The following is a 17,740-nucleotide window of genomic DNA, read 5'->3' as shown; positions in this document are numbered from 1 at the left end:
CATGTCACTTACCTCTCAAACTAGAACATAAGGCATATTGGGCCATTAAAGAGCTCAATTATGATTTCAAACTTGCCGGTTAGAAGAGGTTATTTGACATAAGCTCACTTGATGAATGGAGAACCCAGGCCTATGAGAATGCCAAACTGTTTAAAGAAAAGGTTAAAAGATGGCATGACAAAAGGATACAAAAGCATGAGTTTAATGTAGGTGATTATGTGTTGCTCTTCAACTCTCATTTAAGATTTTTTGCAGGAAAACTTCTCTCTAAATGGGAAGGCCCTTACGTTATCGAGGAGGTCTATCATTCCGGTGCCATAAAAATCAATAACTTTGACGGCACAAATCCAAAGGTGGTGAACGGTCAAAGAATCAAACATTACATCTCAGGTAATCCCATAAATGTTGAAACCAATGTTATTGAAACCGTAACCCTGGAGGAATATATAAGGGACACTTTCCAGAATGTTTCAGACTCCGAAAAGGAATAGGTATGTGGTACGGTAAGTAAACCGACTCCAAAACAGTTCTAATGGTAATTTTTCGCTGTTTTGGAATAGTTAAGAAAATAGGAAATTAAGAAGTAGTCCGAAAGGGACACGAGGCATCCACGATGGTGGAGGGTGCGCCCTACCCCCTGGGCGCGCCCCCTGCCTCGTGGGCACCTCGGGTGCCCTCTGGACTCCGTTTTCTTGCACGGTACTTCTTTTGGTCGGTAAAAATTCATTATATAATCTCCCGAAGATTTTGACCACCGTACCACGCAAATATCCTCTGTTTTCATTTCGAGCTGTTTTTCTGATAGATCTAGATCATCATGACGTCTTCAAGCGCTCCCAAGGACAAGTTCTTCAAGATGGTTATCAATCCCTACCTCGCGGAGGTACTGCAACACCCTCAAACAATTGAGATGCATGATGGGTTGCTGCACATCCGCGATGTTGAGGGACCAAGGGGGACAGGAAGCGCGGAGAGAAGGCTCGAAGCAATGGAGCAACAAGTTTTCAAGTGCCGGGGAATGGTGGAACGCGGACTCAACGCCAACCACATGATGATCGCGGAGTTCACCAACAACCACACGCTGGATGCCAAGAACATTGGGGAGACCATCTTCCAGCTTCACGAGAAAATCGAGCATCTCCAGGCCCAGATCTATGACCTGCAAAACCAAAACTGTGAGTATGAATATAGATTCAAGAGGATGAGTTTGGCTGCAGATGCGAGGATCCCGGAGACTCGAACATCCTTCTATGATGGTGAGCCTATGCCTTGGAAGATGGAAGGCAAGCCTACATCATCAACACCTCCATCATCACCACCCCCGAGGAAAGAGATATAATCATATGAGTATGGGCACTCCCCTTGGCAACTGCCAAGCTTGGGGGAGGTGCCCCGGTATCGTATCACCATCATAATCCTATCTTTACCTTTTTCTTAGTTTGATCCTTTTGGTAATATCTTGATATAATAGAATAAAGTTTTAGTATGATCTAGTTTTGAGTTTTGCTTTATGATCCTTCTATGTAATCGAATCCGTGAGCTATATATAATAAATATTAGTGTTGAGTCAAGGGCTTGATTACCTTGCTATGATCTTGAGGGAATAAAAAAAAGAATAAAAAGAAGTAAAGAGATCATATTGATCTTATGGAGATTAATGACTTCACATATAAAGAGTATGATGAATAAAAGTTGTTGAGAGTTGACAAACATAGTTTTGGTTATCATTGCAATTAATAGGAAGTAACAAAGAAAGAGAGGTTTTCACATATAAATATACTATCTTGGACATCTTTTATGATTGTGAGCACTCATTAAAGTATGACATGCTAAAAAGTTGATGTTGGACAAGGAAGACAACGTAATGGGTTATGTTCTCTTATAGCTGAAATAAAGTACATTATCATGGATCATCCAACATGTTGAGCTTGCCTTTCCCCCTCGTGCTAGCCAAATTCTTTGCACCAAGTAGAGATACTACTTGTGCTTCCAAATATCCTTAAACCCGGTTTTGCCACGAGAGTCCACCATACCTACCTATGGATTGAGTAAGATCCTTCATGTAAGTTGTCATTGTTGTATGCAATAAAAATTGCACTCTAAATATGTATGACTTATTAGTGTGGAGAAAATAAGCTTTATACAATCTTGTGATATGGAAGCAATAAAAGCGACAGACTGCATAATAAAGGTCCATATCACAAGTGGCAATATAAAGTGACGTTCTTTTGCATTAAGACTTTGTGCATCCAACCACAAAAACACATGACAACCTCTGCTTCCCTCTGCGAAGGGCCTATCTTTTATTCTTGTCTTATACCTTATACAAAGAGTCACGGTGATCTTCACCTTTCCTTTTTTACATTTTATCCTTTGGCAAGCACCTTGTGTTGGAAAGATCCTGATATATATATCCAATTGGATGTAAGTTGTCATGAACTATTATTGTTGACATTACCCTTGAGGTAAAAGGTTGGGAGGCAACACTATAAGCCCATATATTTCTCTGTGTCCGATTAAAACTTTGTACCCATAAGTGTTGCGTCAGTGTTAGCAATTGTGAAAGACTAAATGATGGTTGAGTATGTGGACTTGCTGAAAAGCTCTTATATTGACTCTTTCCGATGTTATGATAAATTGCAATTGCTTCAATGACTGAGATTATAGTTTGTTGGTTCTCAGTGAAGTTTCTGATTCATACTTGACATTGTGAACAGATTATTACTTGAGCATAAGAAATCATATGACAATATATATATATATGTGTGTTGCTGTTATAAGAATGATCATGATGCCCTCATCTCTGTATTTTATTTTATCGACACCTCTATCTCTAAACATGTGGACATATTTTTCGTTATCAGCTTCCGCTTGAGGACAAGCGAGGTCTAAGATTGGGGGAGTTGATACATACATTTTGCATCATGCTTTTATATCGATATTTATTGCATTATGGGCTGTTATTACACGTTATGTCATAATACTTATGCCTATTCTCTCTTATTTTACAAGGTTTACATGAAGAGGGAGAATGCCGGCAGCTGGAATTCTGGGCTGGAAAAGGAGCAAATATTATAGACCTATTCTGCACAGCTCCAAAAGTCCTGAAACTTCACGGAGGAAGTTTTTAGAATTAATAAAAAATACTGGCGAAAGAATCAACCAGAGGGGGCCACCCACCATCCACGAGGGTGGGGGTGCGCCCTACCCCCTGGGCGCGCCCCCTGCCTCGTGGGCCCCCTGGCAGGGCTCCGGTGCCCATCTTCTACTATATGAAGTCTTTTACCCTGGAAAAAATCATAAGCAAGCTTTCGGGACGAAACACCGCCGCCACGAGGCGGAACCAATCTAGGGCTCCGGCGGAGCTGTTCGGCCGGGGAAACATCCCTCCGGGAGGGGGAAATCATCACCATCGTCATCACCAACGATCCTCTCATCGGGAGGTGGTCAATCTCCATCAACATCTTCACCAGCACCATCTCCTCTAAAACCCTAGTTCATTTCTTGTATCCAATCTTTGTCCCAAAACCTCAGATTGGTACCTGTGGGTTGCTAGTAGTGTTGATTACTCCTTGTAATTGATGCTAGTTGGTTTATTTGGTGGAAGATCATATGTTCAGATCCTTAATGCATATTAATACCCCTCTGATTATGAACATGAATATGATTTGTGATTAGTTACGTTTGTTCCTGAGGACATGGGAGAAGTCTGGCTATAAGTAGTCATGTGAATTTGGTATTCGTTCGATATTTTGATGAGATGTATGTTGTCTCTCCTCTAGTGGTGTTATGTGAACGTCGACTACATGACACTTCACCATTGTTTGGGCCTAGAGGAAGGCATTGGGAAGTAATACGTAGATGATGGGTTGCTAGAGTGACAGAAGCTTAAACCCTAGTTTATGCGTTGCTTCGTAAGGGGCTGATTTGGATCCTTATGTTTCATGCTATGGTTAGGTTTACCTTAATACTTCTTTTGTAGTTGTGGATGCTTGCAATAGGGGTTAATCATAAGTGGGATGCTTGTCCAAGGAAGGGCAGTACCCAAGCACCGGTCCACCCACATACCAAATTATCAAAGTAACAAACGTGAATCATATGATCGTGATGAAAACTAGCTTGACGATAATTCCCATGTGTCCTCGGGAGCGTTTTCTTTCATATAAGAGTTTGTCCAGGCTTGTCCTTTTCTGCAAAAAGGATTGGGTCATCTTGCTGCACCTTATTTACTTTCATTACTTGTCACCCGTTACAAATTACCTTATCACAAAACTATCTGTTACCGATAATTCCAGTGCTTGCAGAGAATACCTTACTAAAACCGCTTGTCATTTCCTTCTGCTCCTCGTTGGGTTCGACACTCTTACTTATCGAAAGGACTACGATAGATCCCCTATACTTGTGGGTTGGCAACCCACGGTCGAAGAGTTGGCAATCACCGAGAGCGTTCGAGCAGCCGTCCGTTCCTCCGCTGCATACCTTGCTACGACGGAGCCCGTCCAAGCCCAGATCGCCGCCGCCCACGCCCAGCTCATGGCGGCCTTTTCCAAAGAGATGGCGGACGCGGATGGCGAGATGCTTGCCGAGTATGGTGCGATGGATGCCATGGAGCCCCTTCCCCAAGAGACTGTCGGGCGCGAGCTGGACATGGAGGAGGCGGCGGAGATCGACGAGCACCAGCCGTAGTAGTACTCTTTGTTTTGTTTAATTAATTGCACCGGTCTTTAATTTATTAGAGTAAGGTTTAGGCCAGCTAGCTCTGTTTAATTTTTGAACTTGCTCAATTAAGAAGTATGGGTGTGCTGTAGTCTCTTTTGTGTACGTAAATTATGCAATGACGTGGATGACCACTGTAACCAGGGAAATTCGAACCAAAATTTTTGGCGTTCAAACTCATCACACACGGGTTAAGCTATCTGAATCGTTTGTGATGTTCACATATCGTAAACAGTTCTAAATAAGGGACCGTGTCTGATGACACTTTGCGCGCCAGTTTTTTTGCTGAAGCGATTCCAAATTTTCGGCTTTCGCGGAAATATCTACCTCCCTGCCCCCTCCCCCATACCAAAAGCCACATTTCCCCTTTTTTTCCTTCCTTTCCAAGTTAAAACCTTCACTCCTTGCTTGCAGCGCCGCCTCCTCGCCAGCGACCCTCCTTCACGCTGCTCGGCCTCATCTATCCAAGCGGATAATCCACACCCGACCCCCATCCTCCTCCTCCTTCCACATCCCACATGCCCCGACCGTCGGCGCGACACCTTCCACCCAAATCACCGACCCCTCCACCAAATAATCATCGCCCTAAGCCATGGTGCACGCATTATAGCCAGGAGCTCAAGGAGCATTTGGCAGCGAAGAAGCAAATCGCGGCCGCACACGCGGATGAGGTCGCGATGGCTGCCATTCGTGCTGACCCCCAGATCTTGGAGGAGTACCTTGCCATTTGCTAGCTACGTCGGTTAAGCATGCTCGGTTTACCCGTTGCATGTGCTGCTCCTGCCTTTCCTTAACAAATTCTAGTGAATTGTGCTATCTAATTTTACCATGCAATCTGTTGCTCTAGTGTATATGTTCTATATGTCGTGCAGTGTGGTACTCACTTATTAACTGTTTAGTTAACTGTTTGGTTCAATTATGCAAATGTGATGTTCAATTCTTCAGGCTGCAATTTTGTATTGTCTTCCATGTGAGATATAAATCGAATTTATCTTTACAAAATAAATGAGAAATGAATACAATTGCTATATTTCCAAGTTGTCAAGCATGCTTAGTTTGGTTATACACTATGCAATGTGCTGCTTAGTTAGCGTTTGGTTCATTTGTGTTGTGGTGTTTAGTTAACTGTTTGGTTCAATTCTGCAATGCGATGTTAGTTAGTTGTGGGCGCATTCTGTTATTGTATACCATGTGAGAAGTAAATCGAATTTGGCTATACTAAATACATGAGAAACAAATACAATTGCTATATTTCCAAGTTGTTAAGCATGCTTGGTTTGGTTAACTATCTGATCTTCTATTAGGAGTATGTTATATTGTGCAATGTGGTGCTCAGTTAATATTTGGTTCATTTGTTGTGGTGTTTAGTTAACTGCTTGGTTCACTTCTGCAATGTGATGTCCAATTGTTGTGGGTAGAATTTTGTATTGTTGTGCATGTGAGAAATAAATCGAATTTGGCTGCACTTAATACATGAGAAACATATACAAGTGTTATATTTCCTATTTCTTAATCATGCTTGGTTCGGATAAATTGGTTTTCCGTGTGCCTTGAATTAATCTGATGAATCTGCAATGTGCTTATTTTTCATCAACATATTTTACTGATAGCATGTGAACCCTTACTTAACCTGATGACTAACTACCTTATATGTGTTGCAAGGAAACAATGGGAAGGACGGAGATTTACAATCGAGGTTAGCACGTGCATGGTCCGTTGTCTAATAGCACATTATTGTGCAATTACAAGAACCATTCTAATATTTAGGTTTTTAACAATTTGGTCTTGCACATGTGGGTCCTACTGTCACAGGTTTTGACCCACTGTTCGACCCTTTTTGCATATGGGGAAATGAGTTGTCCATGAATATCAAACAAGTCAAGAAACTCAGAAAGATTGTTAAAAAAACAACAAGATCTTTGTCTGCACAATGAAGAAGACATCAGTTCACTACAAGATGGTACTAACTATTATACCTTGCCTTTTTTTATTCCTTTACCCCATTTCCAATGAAGAAGACATCAGTTCACTACAAGATGGTACTAACTATTAACAACACCCACGGTTCAATATTGAAGTGTTCCTGAAGAGGACGAAGGGCGGACGGTCAATCATCCACAGGCACTGTCCTAAAGTTGCAAAGACCTTCAACATGAATGAAGGCTCAATATTCATTTTCCACTTCAGCAGTTTTCCAGATGAGATGCATTTGTCTATGTACCGTCTATGATGATAATTTTGAAAGGTTCTACATGTTGCATGTGAAACTTGGTGCTGGTGCAGTTGTGTAATGGGGTAGCTGAGTGCTAAAGCTATATCATGTTGTACTCTGATGTATTTCAATTATGAAATCCTGCTTCCTTAATATGGAAATTGAATATATTATATGCTTAATATGAATGTCAATTAGATTAATAAATGGATTATTAATAATAGGTCAATTAGCCTGCTAATGACGAATTAGCCTGCTAATTAGGTTTTGCTATTGGAAACGGTTATTGAGAAAATACCGTGGATGAAGACCTCAGACAACGCACATAGTTTTTAGGAATAAACCGTGTTGGATCAATGAACAATCACACACGACCTTCTCTTGAAAACTGTTTGCGTTAGGCCACCTTGCACAAACGTTACCACATAAAAACTGTGTTTGATGGAGAGCCTTTGCCACACGGTTTCTTCTACGCACCGTGTGTAATGCATTCAATAACGCAAACGATAAAATTGTTAATATCGTGTGCAATGGCAACGCTATCACAGACGATTTAATGGGAAAAATTGTGTGTGATGTACCTGTGACCGGAAACGTTTTCCTTGGAGCGACTATGTGAGATATACATACGAACGGAAACGTTTAGCGGGGACTGACTGTGTTGGATGTACTTGCGACCGGAAACAATTTCGCATGTATAATTGTATTTTTTAGATCTATTGTACGTATTACCGTATTTGAGCGCTCGCCGGTCGCACACGACCTCATTTTGCTGAGTGTGTGTGCCAGGAGGGCATATCCCCGACGGTTTCTGGGTCGTGTGGGAAGGACCCCCTATCGCCTACACTCACTTGGCGACAGTTTCAAATACCGTCGCGGAAAGGTGTTAAAAACCGTTTGTATAGCACCTCGCTGTACCAGTATAGGTACTCTCGTCGATAAGTCATGGTATGGAGCTTATATCATCGACGTGGTAGGTTGGGTCTCCTCGCCTGGCCTTCGCCTTGTTCTCCGTGTTGAAGGTCTGTGCTTCAAATTGTTGTCACTAGTATCTCAAGCAACGTCAAGCGACTTCCCAACTGTAGTTATCAGGACTACCTGCTCCAGTGATGTAGACTTGGTGTTGGCATGCTTCATAATGCTACCGTTAGAATTTAACCTCCTATTATTTTATCAGTTAGTAATCTGGTGTAACAATTGGCTGAAAGTTAATACTCGTACGTTCTAATCTTTTCCCTTCACTAGAAAAAAATACAGTTGTGAAGCCCATTAGCATTGATGCCTTTTCTATAATCTAGTTTATTAACTTGTACACAGTATTAAAACTGAGTTTAAAACTATGAAGCAAAAGCCATTTATGAACATGGCTGTAACATGGCATATGAGTGGATGAGTATGCACGTGGTCCCATATGATAGCTAGACGATGCATCATGCACTTAAAAAACCTATTTCCATTTTGCAACCTCTTTGTTTGTGTATATCATGTAGAAATCTCTAAATTATTTTGAGAGAGAGAGAGACATGGAAGGTAAGTGTGTCAAATTTATTGACTTCATGGGTTATTAATTTGTATCTCTATATATACATATAAAAAGACATGTAGATATCTACACAATGGATTGGCCCATGTACTGAATCTTTTTACCACGAAGTGCCATTAAATGACCTAAGCCAAGAAATCTGCCTATAGATGGAATTTCGTGCATTGGATGTGGGAAGAATGGTCACCAAAATTAAGAGAAAAGATATGCTTACCTTCGCTGGTAATGTGTGGATCGTATATGTAGCCTAGTTATCGTGGGGAGATATTAATCAATTATTTGCAATGTGTACGCAAAACACCATTGATGTATGTGTCACTAGTAGCCAAAACCGAATTAGATCCTGTGTGCATTGCATATTTGAGAGCGGCAGACCATGGTTTGGGTCTTGCACTCTAAGATGAGAACACATGTCACGCATGCGCACACGATGTGTGTCCTATCTATCTACACCGAAATTGATCAATACTCAATAGGCCTGCTTGTGTTGTTTCTAGCAATCTTCTTGCGTATATTTGGAGGCCCGTGGCAATTATTTGCATTGGCAAAATAAGAAAAGATTTTTTCAAAGAAAGACACAATGTCGAGGTCAACTTAAAATAGTTTGGCATGTTCCTCAGAGGATCATAAGAATTAATTATCTTAACTATAGTTCAATCTACTTTAGTATGGACTGACAAACTATAAATGAGCCAAATTAGTTAGCGAAAGTAGGACTGCACACAAGCGGGCTATAAATACACTATCTTACTCCCCACTCTCCATCCCCAAGCTATAACCCATCCTCATTGTTCATACTCCTCATAATTCTATAGCGTTCAACTACCCACTTTCTCATGGATCCAATAGTCAACCAGGGGTGGACCTCATCCGAGGTAGAGGAGGCATGCTCACTCATTGCTAGGCTCAACACCAACAAAATCATGTATGACGATAACGATGACAAGAACAAGAAGCACAACTACATCGTGAATTCTCTCCATGCATTGTTCCCTTCAAAGACCATGAAACAGGTAACAAATCTTTATATTGATATCGCCGTGGAAATGCATATGAGCCAACGGAGGGAGGGGACCCATGTTACTAGTGGTAGCCCGCAAAACATTTTCACCTTTTGTGACCCTGTCAACGGTAACTATGAGCTACCGATGGAGGAGAATGGTGCTAGCAGCACACACGGTATCTACACCATGGGTGACCATGCGAATGAAAACTTCGGTGTATGAGAGGAGGCAACAATCATGGACAATAATGGATTGTCCTTTGGTTGTGCAATGGAGAATACGGGGATAACGGTGACGGGTGAGGCACCGCTGATGGCAGACAATAACAAGATGAAGATGTTGGAGAACAATATTTCCATAGACCAACCAGTTGTTGCCCCACATCAATGGGGTTTTTGGACCGACGAGGAACACAGGTTCGTCCATGGTTGTATACTCTCCTTTGTCATGTAGTTTTAATTGTTGTTTGTTTTCAGTGAACATATACCAATTAAGAATGTTGTGCATATTTATTATGTGACATCAATAGCTTATGTTTGTGATGATATTTTACTTTACTAAATGTACATTGGACACTGTCAATTTCCATTTACAATGGGCGGCCTTGTTAATGAAAACTTTGAGGTACGAGAGGATGAGGGTACAACCATGGATGATAGTGGATTTTCATTTCGTTGCGCACTGGAGGATACTAGAATCAGGAAGACGGAGGAGGCTCCGATGATGGTAGACAAGAACAAGATGGGGGTCTTGGAGAACAATACTTCCTTTGATCGACCAGCTGTTGCCGCACATCAACGAAAGTTTTGGACCAAAGAGGAACACAAGTTAGTCGATACCTATATTCTTCCTTGTCATGTAGTTTTAGTTGTTCTTTATTTAAAATCAACATATGATAATTAAGCTTTGCGAATTAATTATATGAGGCACATATGTCAAATTGATATTGCACTTTACAAAATGTACATCTGGACGTTTACAGTTTACATTTTTGATAAATACTGATCCCTGCAAATTAGATATTGATGAACTTTCTTTCTTACTTTTCTTTTTGGCTTACATTTTTTATGTAATTGGATCTTGATTAAAAAATAGAAAGGCAGTAAAATAGCCCATTAAATTCCAATATGGTATGTCTTGTCGCAATCAAAGAGATCAATAACCTGTAATGATTGTCGTTTCACTATAGAAAAATAGAGGTATGATACTTTTGAATTTGTAATATGTTTTGGTTGTTTCAGTAAAACGGTCGCACAATTCATCTTTGAGTAAACAATTTAACCTAAAAATTCTTTTGAACATTATGTCCACAGGTCATTTCTTTATGGGCTGGAAGTCTATGGCCGTGGCGACTGGAAAAACATATCCAAGCACTTCGTCACCACTAAGACCCTGTCCAAGTTTCAAGCCATGCACAAAAGTATTTCAAGAGAATAGAGAAAAAGGCATCGTCAAGGACAAAGCGTTACAGCATCAATGATGTCAGGCTCCATGACAACGAGCTATTGGCAGCAAATAATAGTTCTGCCCCTGGGCAAACCCTTTCTTTCACCAGCCTCAACAATGACCCAAGCTTTAGGTTGCAGGCTCCGACGAGCTCGTTCACAGTCATGAACAACCTAGCTCAGTGCTCCCCTTCCATATATAATCAACAAGTGGGCCAGCAGCCAATGTGGCGTGAGCAGCAGATGATGGGTTCTACTGCACCTGTAATGGGCGGGGTAGGAAACTATGTGCCTGATGGCCAACAAGGGTCAGCTTATTTTTATCTTGGCAATGTATGAACAAGATGTAGTAGATCGTAGGCTTGGGCCATGTTTGGAATGCTAGCTAGGCATGTGTCCCATGAATAAACGGACTGTCCTCCTAAAGATGGCAACAAGACATTATAGCCGGGATGTGTGTTTAATAAGTGAATAAATAGCTCTGTTTCTATATATATATATATAATATTTCACCTGTGATAGTCTCATCATCTTAATAGTGTTTGTCATGCTAAAAATAAGTGTTTGTCATCTCAATTATTTGCAATGTGTACGCAAAACACCATTGATGTATGTGTCACTAGTAGCCAAAACCGAATTAGATCATGTGTGCATTGCATATTTGAGTGCGGCAGACCATGGTTTGGGTCTTGCACTCTAAGATGAGAACACATGTCACGCATGTGCACACGATGTGTGTCCTATCTATCTACACCGAAATTGATCAATACTCTATAGGCCTGCTTGTGTTGTTTCTAGCAATCTTCTTGCGTATATTTGGAGGCCCGTGGCAATTATTTGCATTGGCAAAATAAGAAAATATTTTTTCAAAGAAAGACACAATGTCGAGGTCAACTTAAAATAGTTTGGCATGTTCCTCAGAGGATCATAAGAATTAATTATCTTAACTATTGTTCAATCTACTTTAGTATGGACTGAAAAACTATAAATGAGCCAAATTAATTAGCGAAAGTAGGACTGCACACAAGAGGCTATAAATACACTATCTTACTCCCCAGTCTCCATCCCCAAGCTATAACCCATCTTCATAGTTCATACTCCTCATAATTCTATAGCGTTCAACTACCCACTTTCTCATGGATCCAATAGTCAACTAGGGGTGGACCTCATCCGAGGTAGAGGAGGCATGATCACTCATTGCTAGGCTCAACACCAACAAAATCATGTACGACGATAACGATGACAAGAACAAGAAGCACAACTACATCATGAATTCTCTCCATGCATTGTTCCCTTCAAAGACCATGAAACAGGTAACACATCTTTATATTCATCTCGCCGTGGAAATGCATATGAGCCAACGGAGGGAGGGGACCCATGTTACTAGTGGTAGCCCGCAAAACATTTTCACCTTTTGTTACCCTGTCAACGGTAACTATGAGCTCCTACCGATGGAGGAGAATGGTGCTAGCAGCACACACGGTATCTACACCATGGGCGACCATGCGAATGAAAACTTCGGTGTACGAGAGGAGGCAACAATCGTGGACAATAATGGATTGTCCTTTGGTTGTGCAATGGAGAATACGGGGATCACGGTGACGGGTGAGGCACCGCTGATGGCAGACAATAACAAGATGAAGGTGTTGGAGAACAATATTTCCATAGACCAACCAGTTGTTGCCCCACATCAATGGGGTTTTTGGACCGACGAGGAACACAGGTTCGTCCATGGTTGTATACTCTCCTTTGTCATGTAGTTTTAATTGTTGTTTGTTTTCAGTGAACATATACCAATTAAGAATGTTGTGCATATTTATTATGTGAGATCAGTAGCTTATGTTTGTGATGATATTTTACTTTACTAAATGTACACTGGACACTGTCAATTTCCATTTACAGCATGGGCGGCCTTGTTAATGAAAACTTTGAGGTACAAGATGATGAGGGTACAGCCATGGATGATAATAGATTTTCATTTCATTGCGCATTGGAGGATACAAGAATCAGGAAGACGGAGGAGGCTCCGATGATGGTAGACAAGAACAAGATGGTGGTCTTGGAGAACAATACTTCTGTTGATCGACCAGCTGTTGCCGCACATCAACGAAAGTTTTGGACCAAAGAGGAACACAAGTTAGTCGATACCTATATTCTTCCTTGTCATGTAGTTTTAGTTGTTCTTTATTTAAAATCAACATATGATAATTAAGCTCTGCGAATTAATTCTATGAGGCAGGTATGTTAAATTGATATTGCACTTTAACAAATGTATATCTGGACGTTTACAGTTTACATTTTTGATAAATACTAATCCCTGCAAATTAGATATTGATGAACTTTCTTTCTTACTTTTCTTTTTGGCTTAAATTTTTTATGTGATTGGACCTGGATTAAAAAATAGAAAGGCAGTTAAATAGGCCATTAAATTCCAATATGGTACGTCTTGTCGCAATCAAACAGATCAATAACCTGTAATGATTGTCGTTTCACTATAGAAAAGTAGAGGTATGATAATTTTGAATTTGCAATATGTTTTGGTTGTCTACAAAATGTTCGTTCACTTATGGATTTCTGATATACATATATTCTATCCAATACCTGTAAATAAACAAAAGTAAGCACGTGTTGTTGTAGTGGTTCGAACCTGTCAAATTGGTAGTTTGCTTCAATCTATATTAGTTGCTTCAGTAAAACGGTCGCACAATTCATCTTTGAGTAAACAATTTAACCTAACAATTCTTTTGAACATTATGTCCACAGGTCATTTCTTTATGGGCTGGAAGTCTATGGCCGTGGCGACTGGAAAAACATATCCAAGCACTTCGTCACCACTAAGACCCCTGTCCAAATTTCAAGCCATGCACAAAAGTTTTTCAAGAGAATAGAGAAAAAGGCATCGTCAGGGACAAAGCGTTACAGCATCAATGATGTCAGGCTCCATGACAATGAGCTATTGGCAGCAAATAATAGTTCTGCCCCTCGGCAAACCCTTTCTTTCACCAGCCTCAACAATGACCCAAGCTATAGGTTGCAGGCTCCGACGAGCTCGTTCGCAGTCATGAACAACCTAGCTCAGTGCTCGCCTTCCATATATAATCAACAAGTGGGCCAGCAGCCAATGTGGCGTGAGCAGCAGATGATGGGTTCTACTGCAGCTGTAATGGGCGGGGTAGGAAACTATGTGCCTGATGGCCAACAAGGGTCAGCTTATTTTTATCTTGGCAATGTGTGAACAAGATGTAGTAGATCGTAGGCTTGGGCCATGTTTGGAATGCTAGCTAGGTATGTGTCCCATGAATAAACGGACTGTCCTCCTAAAGATGGCAACAAGAAATTATAGCCGGCATGTGTGTTTAATAAGTGAATAAATAGCTCTGTTTCTATATATATAAAATATTTCACCTTTGATAGTCTCATCATCTTAATAATGTTTGTCATGCTAAAAATAAGTGTTTGTCATCTCCCTTATGTTGTAAGACTATATATATTTGTTGTATTACCATACGAAAGCGTAGATGTTGTCTCAATAATATGGCCCTGACTGTTGTATCATAATTTGCCTACATTACGAGATTGCAATCACCCCATGAAAAAGCACAGGAATCTTAGCAAAAGGTTAAATATTCGTTGACTACATCAAATAAGATTCAGTTGCCGAATTACTTGAAAATCAGACGTTCTGCTTGATAGTCAGATCCTACTATATACTAACACTAGTTTATCCAAAGCATGCATATTGGCTCTTCCTGTTTTTCGTCCAAGAGCCCCTAGAAATAAAATATTGTGTGGTGTTACTACGTTGCGGCAATGTAATGCCTATATATAAATATGATGATAGACTTGTATATTTGATATAAATTAAAATTAAGGATTTCATACTTCACCATTACTGTAGATCACAGTTTGTCACTAGGGGGTCAAACGAAGAAACCAATCAGTTATAAAAATCTTACCCTCACCATCATTTTAAATCCCAACACTCTCCGTAATATTAAATTTGTGTCTCTAAGAATGGAGAATGAAGAGATCAGGGGCACGATTGGCATTTATTGAGGTATTTTCATGTTACGTTCTTCTTGCTCTAGAGACCTAGGTTGGGACGTAGGCTTGGAAGATTATATATGAAATGGCAGGGGTGGCCAAAAGAAGAAATTAGTAGATGAACATTTATCAGAATGGGTCATTTCATAAAGAAACATTGGATAGTGTTTTTCTTTCCTTCTTTTGGCTACATGAGTTGATCCAGTCCCCCTGAGGTTCATTTGCGGCATTGTAGATTGGACGTTGGCTCAAATCTCTCGTATTTTCTCCCAGTAACATGAGGATTTATGGGGAGTCTTGTAATCAGTATAGTAATTGATGGAGACATGGAATGACATATTGGAAGTACGGACAGTTGAGAAGAATGAGTAGGAGGCTGAGATGACGAAGTGGGAGATGCCGCTAGTCCAAGATAATGAGGTGGAGGTGCTATAGAAGCGATTCGGTCATCAATCAGCAATTCCACAAAAACGGGTGCTTCAGGCCAAGGAAGAAAGACACACTCAATCATTTGTTACATCCTTGTCGTTTTCCCCAATTAGTTATTTTTGTCTTTGCACTGTTTTTATGCATGCGTGTTGCTTCTGTCATGTATAGTGCTTTAGCAAGTGTTCCAGTATGAATTAATAGATACAGATTTGCAGGTTTAGTTTTTTTCTTACTGAACTATAGACTTATTGTGGTCTACCGTTATCTACTAATTTCAGTTACTTCTTTCAAAAAGTGCCTCCTAGTGAGGTTGAGTGATGGGAGCTACTCATTGCTTTGGTCTCATTGTGATGTTGGTCGTTAATGGGTGGAATCTCAACTCACCGGCCCTGGTCTATGTTGGCGGGAAGTTGAAATTACCCATACCGCATCGTGCCAGGCCCTGTTCAGAGTCACTCAGACCTTAATGTTACCTCTAAAAGGGGGAAACTTTTATGCTAAAGAGAACATTTATAATCAAGGCCTCAGGCAAAAGGGAGTTCACCAGTCACACGGGACAGAGGCCGAGACGTCGACCATTCAGAGATGAAGATTGGGAGGCTCAAGGCGTTCACAACTAGGAGACCAGGAAAGGAAAGCGTCCAACCGACTCAAGACCGGGTATAAATACCCGTGTGCCGGAACCAGAAAGGGGCACCTTCTACTTCGACGGCCAAGATAACAAAAGTAAAGCCCTAGTTTAGACCTAGATTAGATCCAATCTTAGACATGACAAAGCCTCTGTTGAAATAATAAAGCCGCTGATCCAGGCATAAAGGGCACACTTTCTTTGAACTAAGACTGATTCAGAGGAGCACAGGTGAATAGACTTCACATGTCAAAATGAGCTTGGGAAAACTTATTCTAGACATAATAGTGCCAGATCTCGTGGGCAAAAAATGCATCTGTACTTTGTGACGCTGTACGCAGAATATGCATGTAAAGAACCTAACTTGAATATTGACACGCATACTCAATCAAGTGAATCTCAATCAACCATAGCACAAACGTCCTCAGAGGCTAAGACAACTGTGTGGAGATCACTGAATTCAGTAGCAGTGGTCGGCCATGTATTAGCTACTCTATAACTTTATTTGTATGTACTCAATTCCACATTAGAAAATTCCAGTTCTGACATAATTTATCTTATGAGCTAAAAGAAAATAATTTTGGAAAAATTAATGTTAAAGGAAAGGAAGCCCACAGGTACTTGGAGGCTGATGACACGGATGCTGTCCATGAGCTCCTGCACCTTATCAGAATCATTAGCACGCGTTCGCATTAGCGGCCTCCGGATATCTTCCAGCGGGATCTCCATCACCACAGGACCTTTCTTCTCCGAGTCACTCAGTGGGGAGAGCCCAGCTGCACCTACACCGTTAAATATGAGCCATTGTTACTTCAGTGTATGTCCAAGCGCGCAGTCTGAACTTAAACATCAGAAATAGACTTCTGAAATTACAAGTTTGTAACTGAATATTGCACAAGGAAACTATCCTGACATGTATATTCAACACCTGATTGATCTCAACAACGCCCAATTGGATCTCTAATTTTGCCAGCTAAGGATAATTAGCGAAGAAGTTGGAATTAAATCTTACCGGATTCAACCGAACCGCTATGGCTTCAGAATGGACCATGAAATCGGTAAGAGCGGTAATACTAAGATTCGGCTCCTCGCAGGTTCGAACCTCATCTTACTATGGTTGAACTGAACTCCAAGATCTACCATTGGAGGACGAGACCGAGACGGCGAGGCTGCACCGCCCGCTCGCGCTCCTCCCCCAGAGAACAGGGGCGCTGAGGACGGCGGCGCGGCAGTGGAGGAAGCCGGCCGGCGGCACAATCTTTCCCAAATCCAAGCTAGAGGTCGACGCCATTCGTGGTCGCGCTGGTGCTGCTGTGCTGCTGCTTCGTTTTCTTGCGGCCTCTCTGCTTAACGTGTCTGAACGTCGCATCGATCTGCACCGTAGGAATTCAATGGGCCTTGCAGTTCCAAAACGTTTATAGTGGCCCGCACACTGTTCATCGCTTTTTTTCCCTTAAATATTGTTTTTATTAAATCATGAAACTATAAACATGATTTCAGAAATTCCGGGAGCAACTAGTAAACGAGCTGTAACGCCCACGATGAGGCTATATCTCCCACGTGTCGAGGCACGACTTAGAGGCATAACCGCATTGTGGTTTTGTCGCAAAAAGGGTCATCTTCACACAATCCCATGTAATGAACAAGAATGGGATCCACTTCACACAATACATAAATAAAATCATACATCATTCAAAGTACACATAGACCGACTACGGT

At 41.1% G+C, this 17,740-nt stretch overlaps 2 protein-coding genes and 1 pseudogene across 2 annotated transcripts; 2 read left to right on the top strand and 1 right to left on the bottom strand.

Moving 5' to 3' along the window:
• Nucleotides 1-9,307: 9,307 nt before the first annotated feature.
• Nucleotides 9,308-11,261, top strand: LOC123170868 (transcription factor MYBS3-like; annotated as a pseudogene).
• Nucleotides 11,262-12,055: 794 nt separating this feature from the next.
• On the top strand, nucleotides 12,056-14,155 carry LOC123164216 (uncharacterized). Its single transcript, XM_044581629.1, has 3 exons — nucleotides 12,056-12,643; nucleotides 12,823-13,056; nucleotides 13,684-14,155. The coding sequence occupies exons 1-3, from the start codon at nucleotides 12,144-12,146 to the stop codon at nucleotides 14,153-14,155; spliced, it is 1,206 nt and encodes a 401-aa protein (XP_044437564.1). The 5' UTR covers nucleotides 12,056-12,143.
• Nucleotides 14,156-16,583: 2,428 nt separating this feature from the next.
• LOC123164497 (sulfiredoxin, chloroplastic/mitochondrial-like) lies at nucleotides 16,584-17,312 on the bottom strand. The gene is made up of 2 exons (XM_044582006.1): nucleotides 17,162-17,312; nucleotides 16,584-16,803 (listed from the first exon to the last, which is right to left on the bottom strand). Exons 1-2 carry the CDS (start codon nucleotides 17,310-17,312, stop codon nucleotides 16,586-16,588), a joined length of 369 nt encoding a protein of 122 aa, XP_044437941.1. The 3' UTR covers nucleotides 16,584-16,585.
• Between the last annotated feature and the right edge of the window lie 428 nt (nucleotides 17,313-17,740).

Source organism: Triticum aestivum, chromosome 7D, assembly GCF_018294505.1.
Source record: "Triticum aestivum cultivar Chinese Spring chromosome 7D, IWGSC CS RefSeq v2.1, whole genome shotgun sequence".
NCBI classification, from domain to species: Eukaryota; Viridiplantae; Streptophyta; class Magnoliopsida; order Poales; family Poaceae; genus Triticum; species Triticum aestivum.
This window is presented reverse-complemented; position numbering and strand designations above follow the sequence as displayed.

Excerpts from the sequence above, each read along its gene's own strand:
- LOC123164216 (XM_044581629.1), top strand. The coding sequence starts at position 12,144 with ATGTACGACGATAACGATGACAAGAACAAGAAGCACAACTACATCATG. Across the intron at positions 12,644-12,822 it reads TGGACCGACGAGGAACACAG|CATGGGCGGCCTTGTTAATG; the intron begins GTTCGTCCATGG and ends TTCCATTTACAG. Across the intron at positions 13,057-13,683 it reads TGGACCAAAGAGGAACACAA|GTCATTTCTTTATGGGCTGG; the intron begins GTTAGTCGATAC and ends TTATGTCCACAG.
- LOC123164497 (XM_044582006.1), bottom strand. The coding sequence starts at position 17,312 with ATGGCGTCGACCTCTAGCTTGGATTTGGGAAAGATTGTGCCGCCGGCC. Across the intron at positions 16,804-17,161 it reads CTCGGTCTCGTCCTCCAATG|GTGCAGCTGGGCTCTCCCCA; the intron begins GTAGATCTTGGA and ends TTAACGGTGTAG.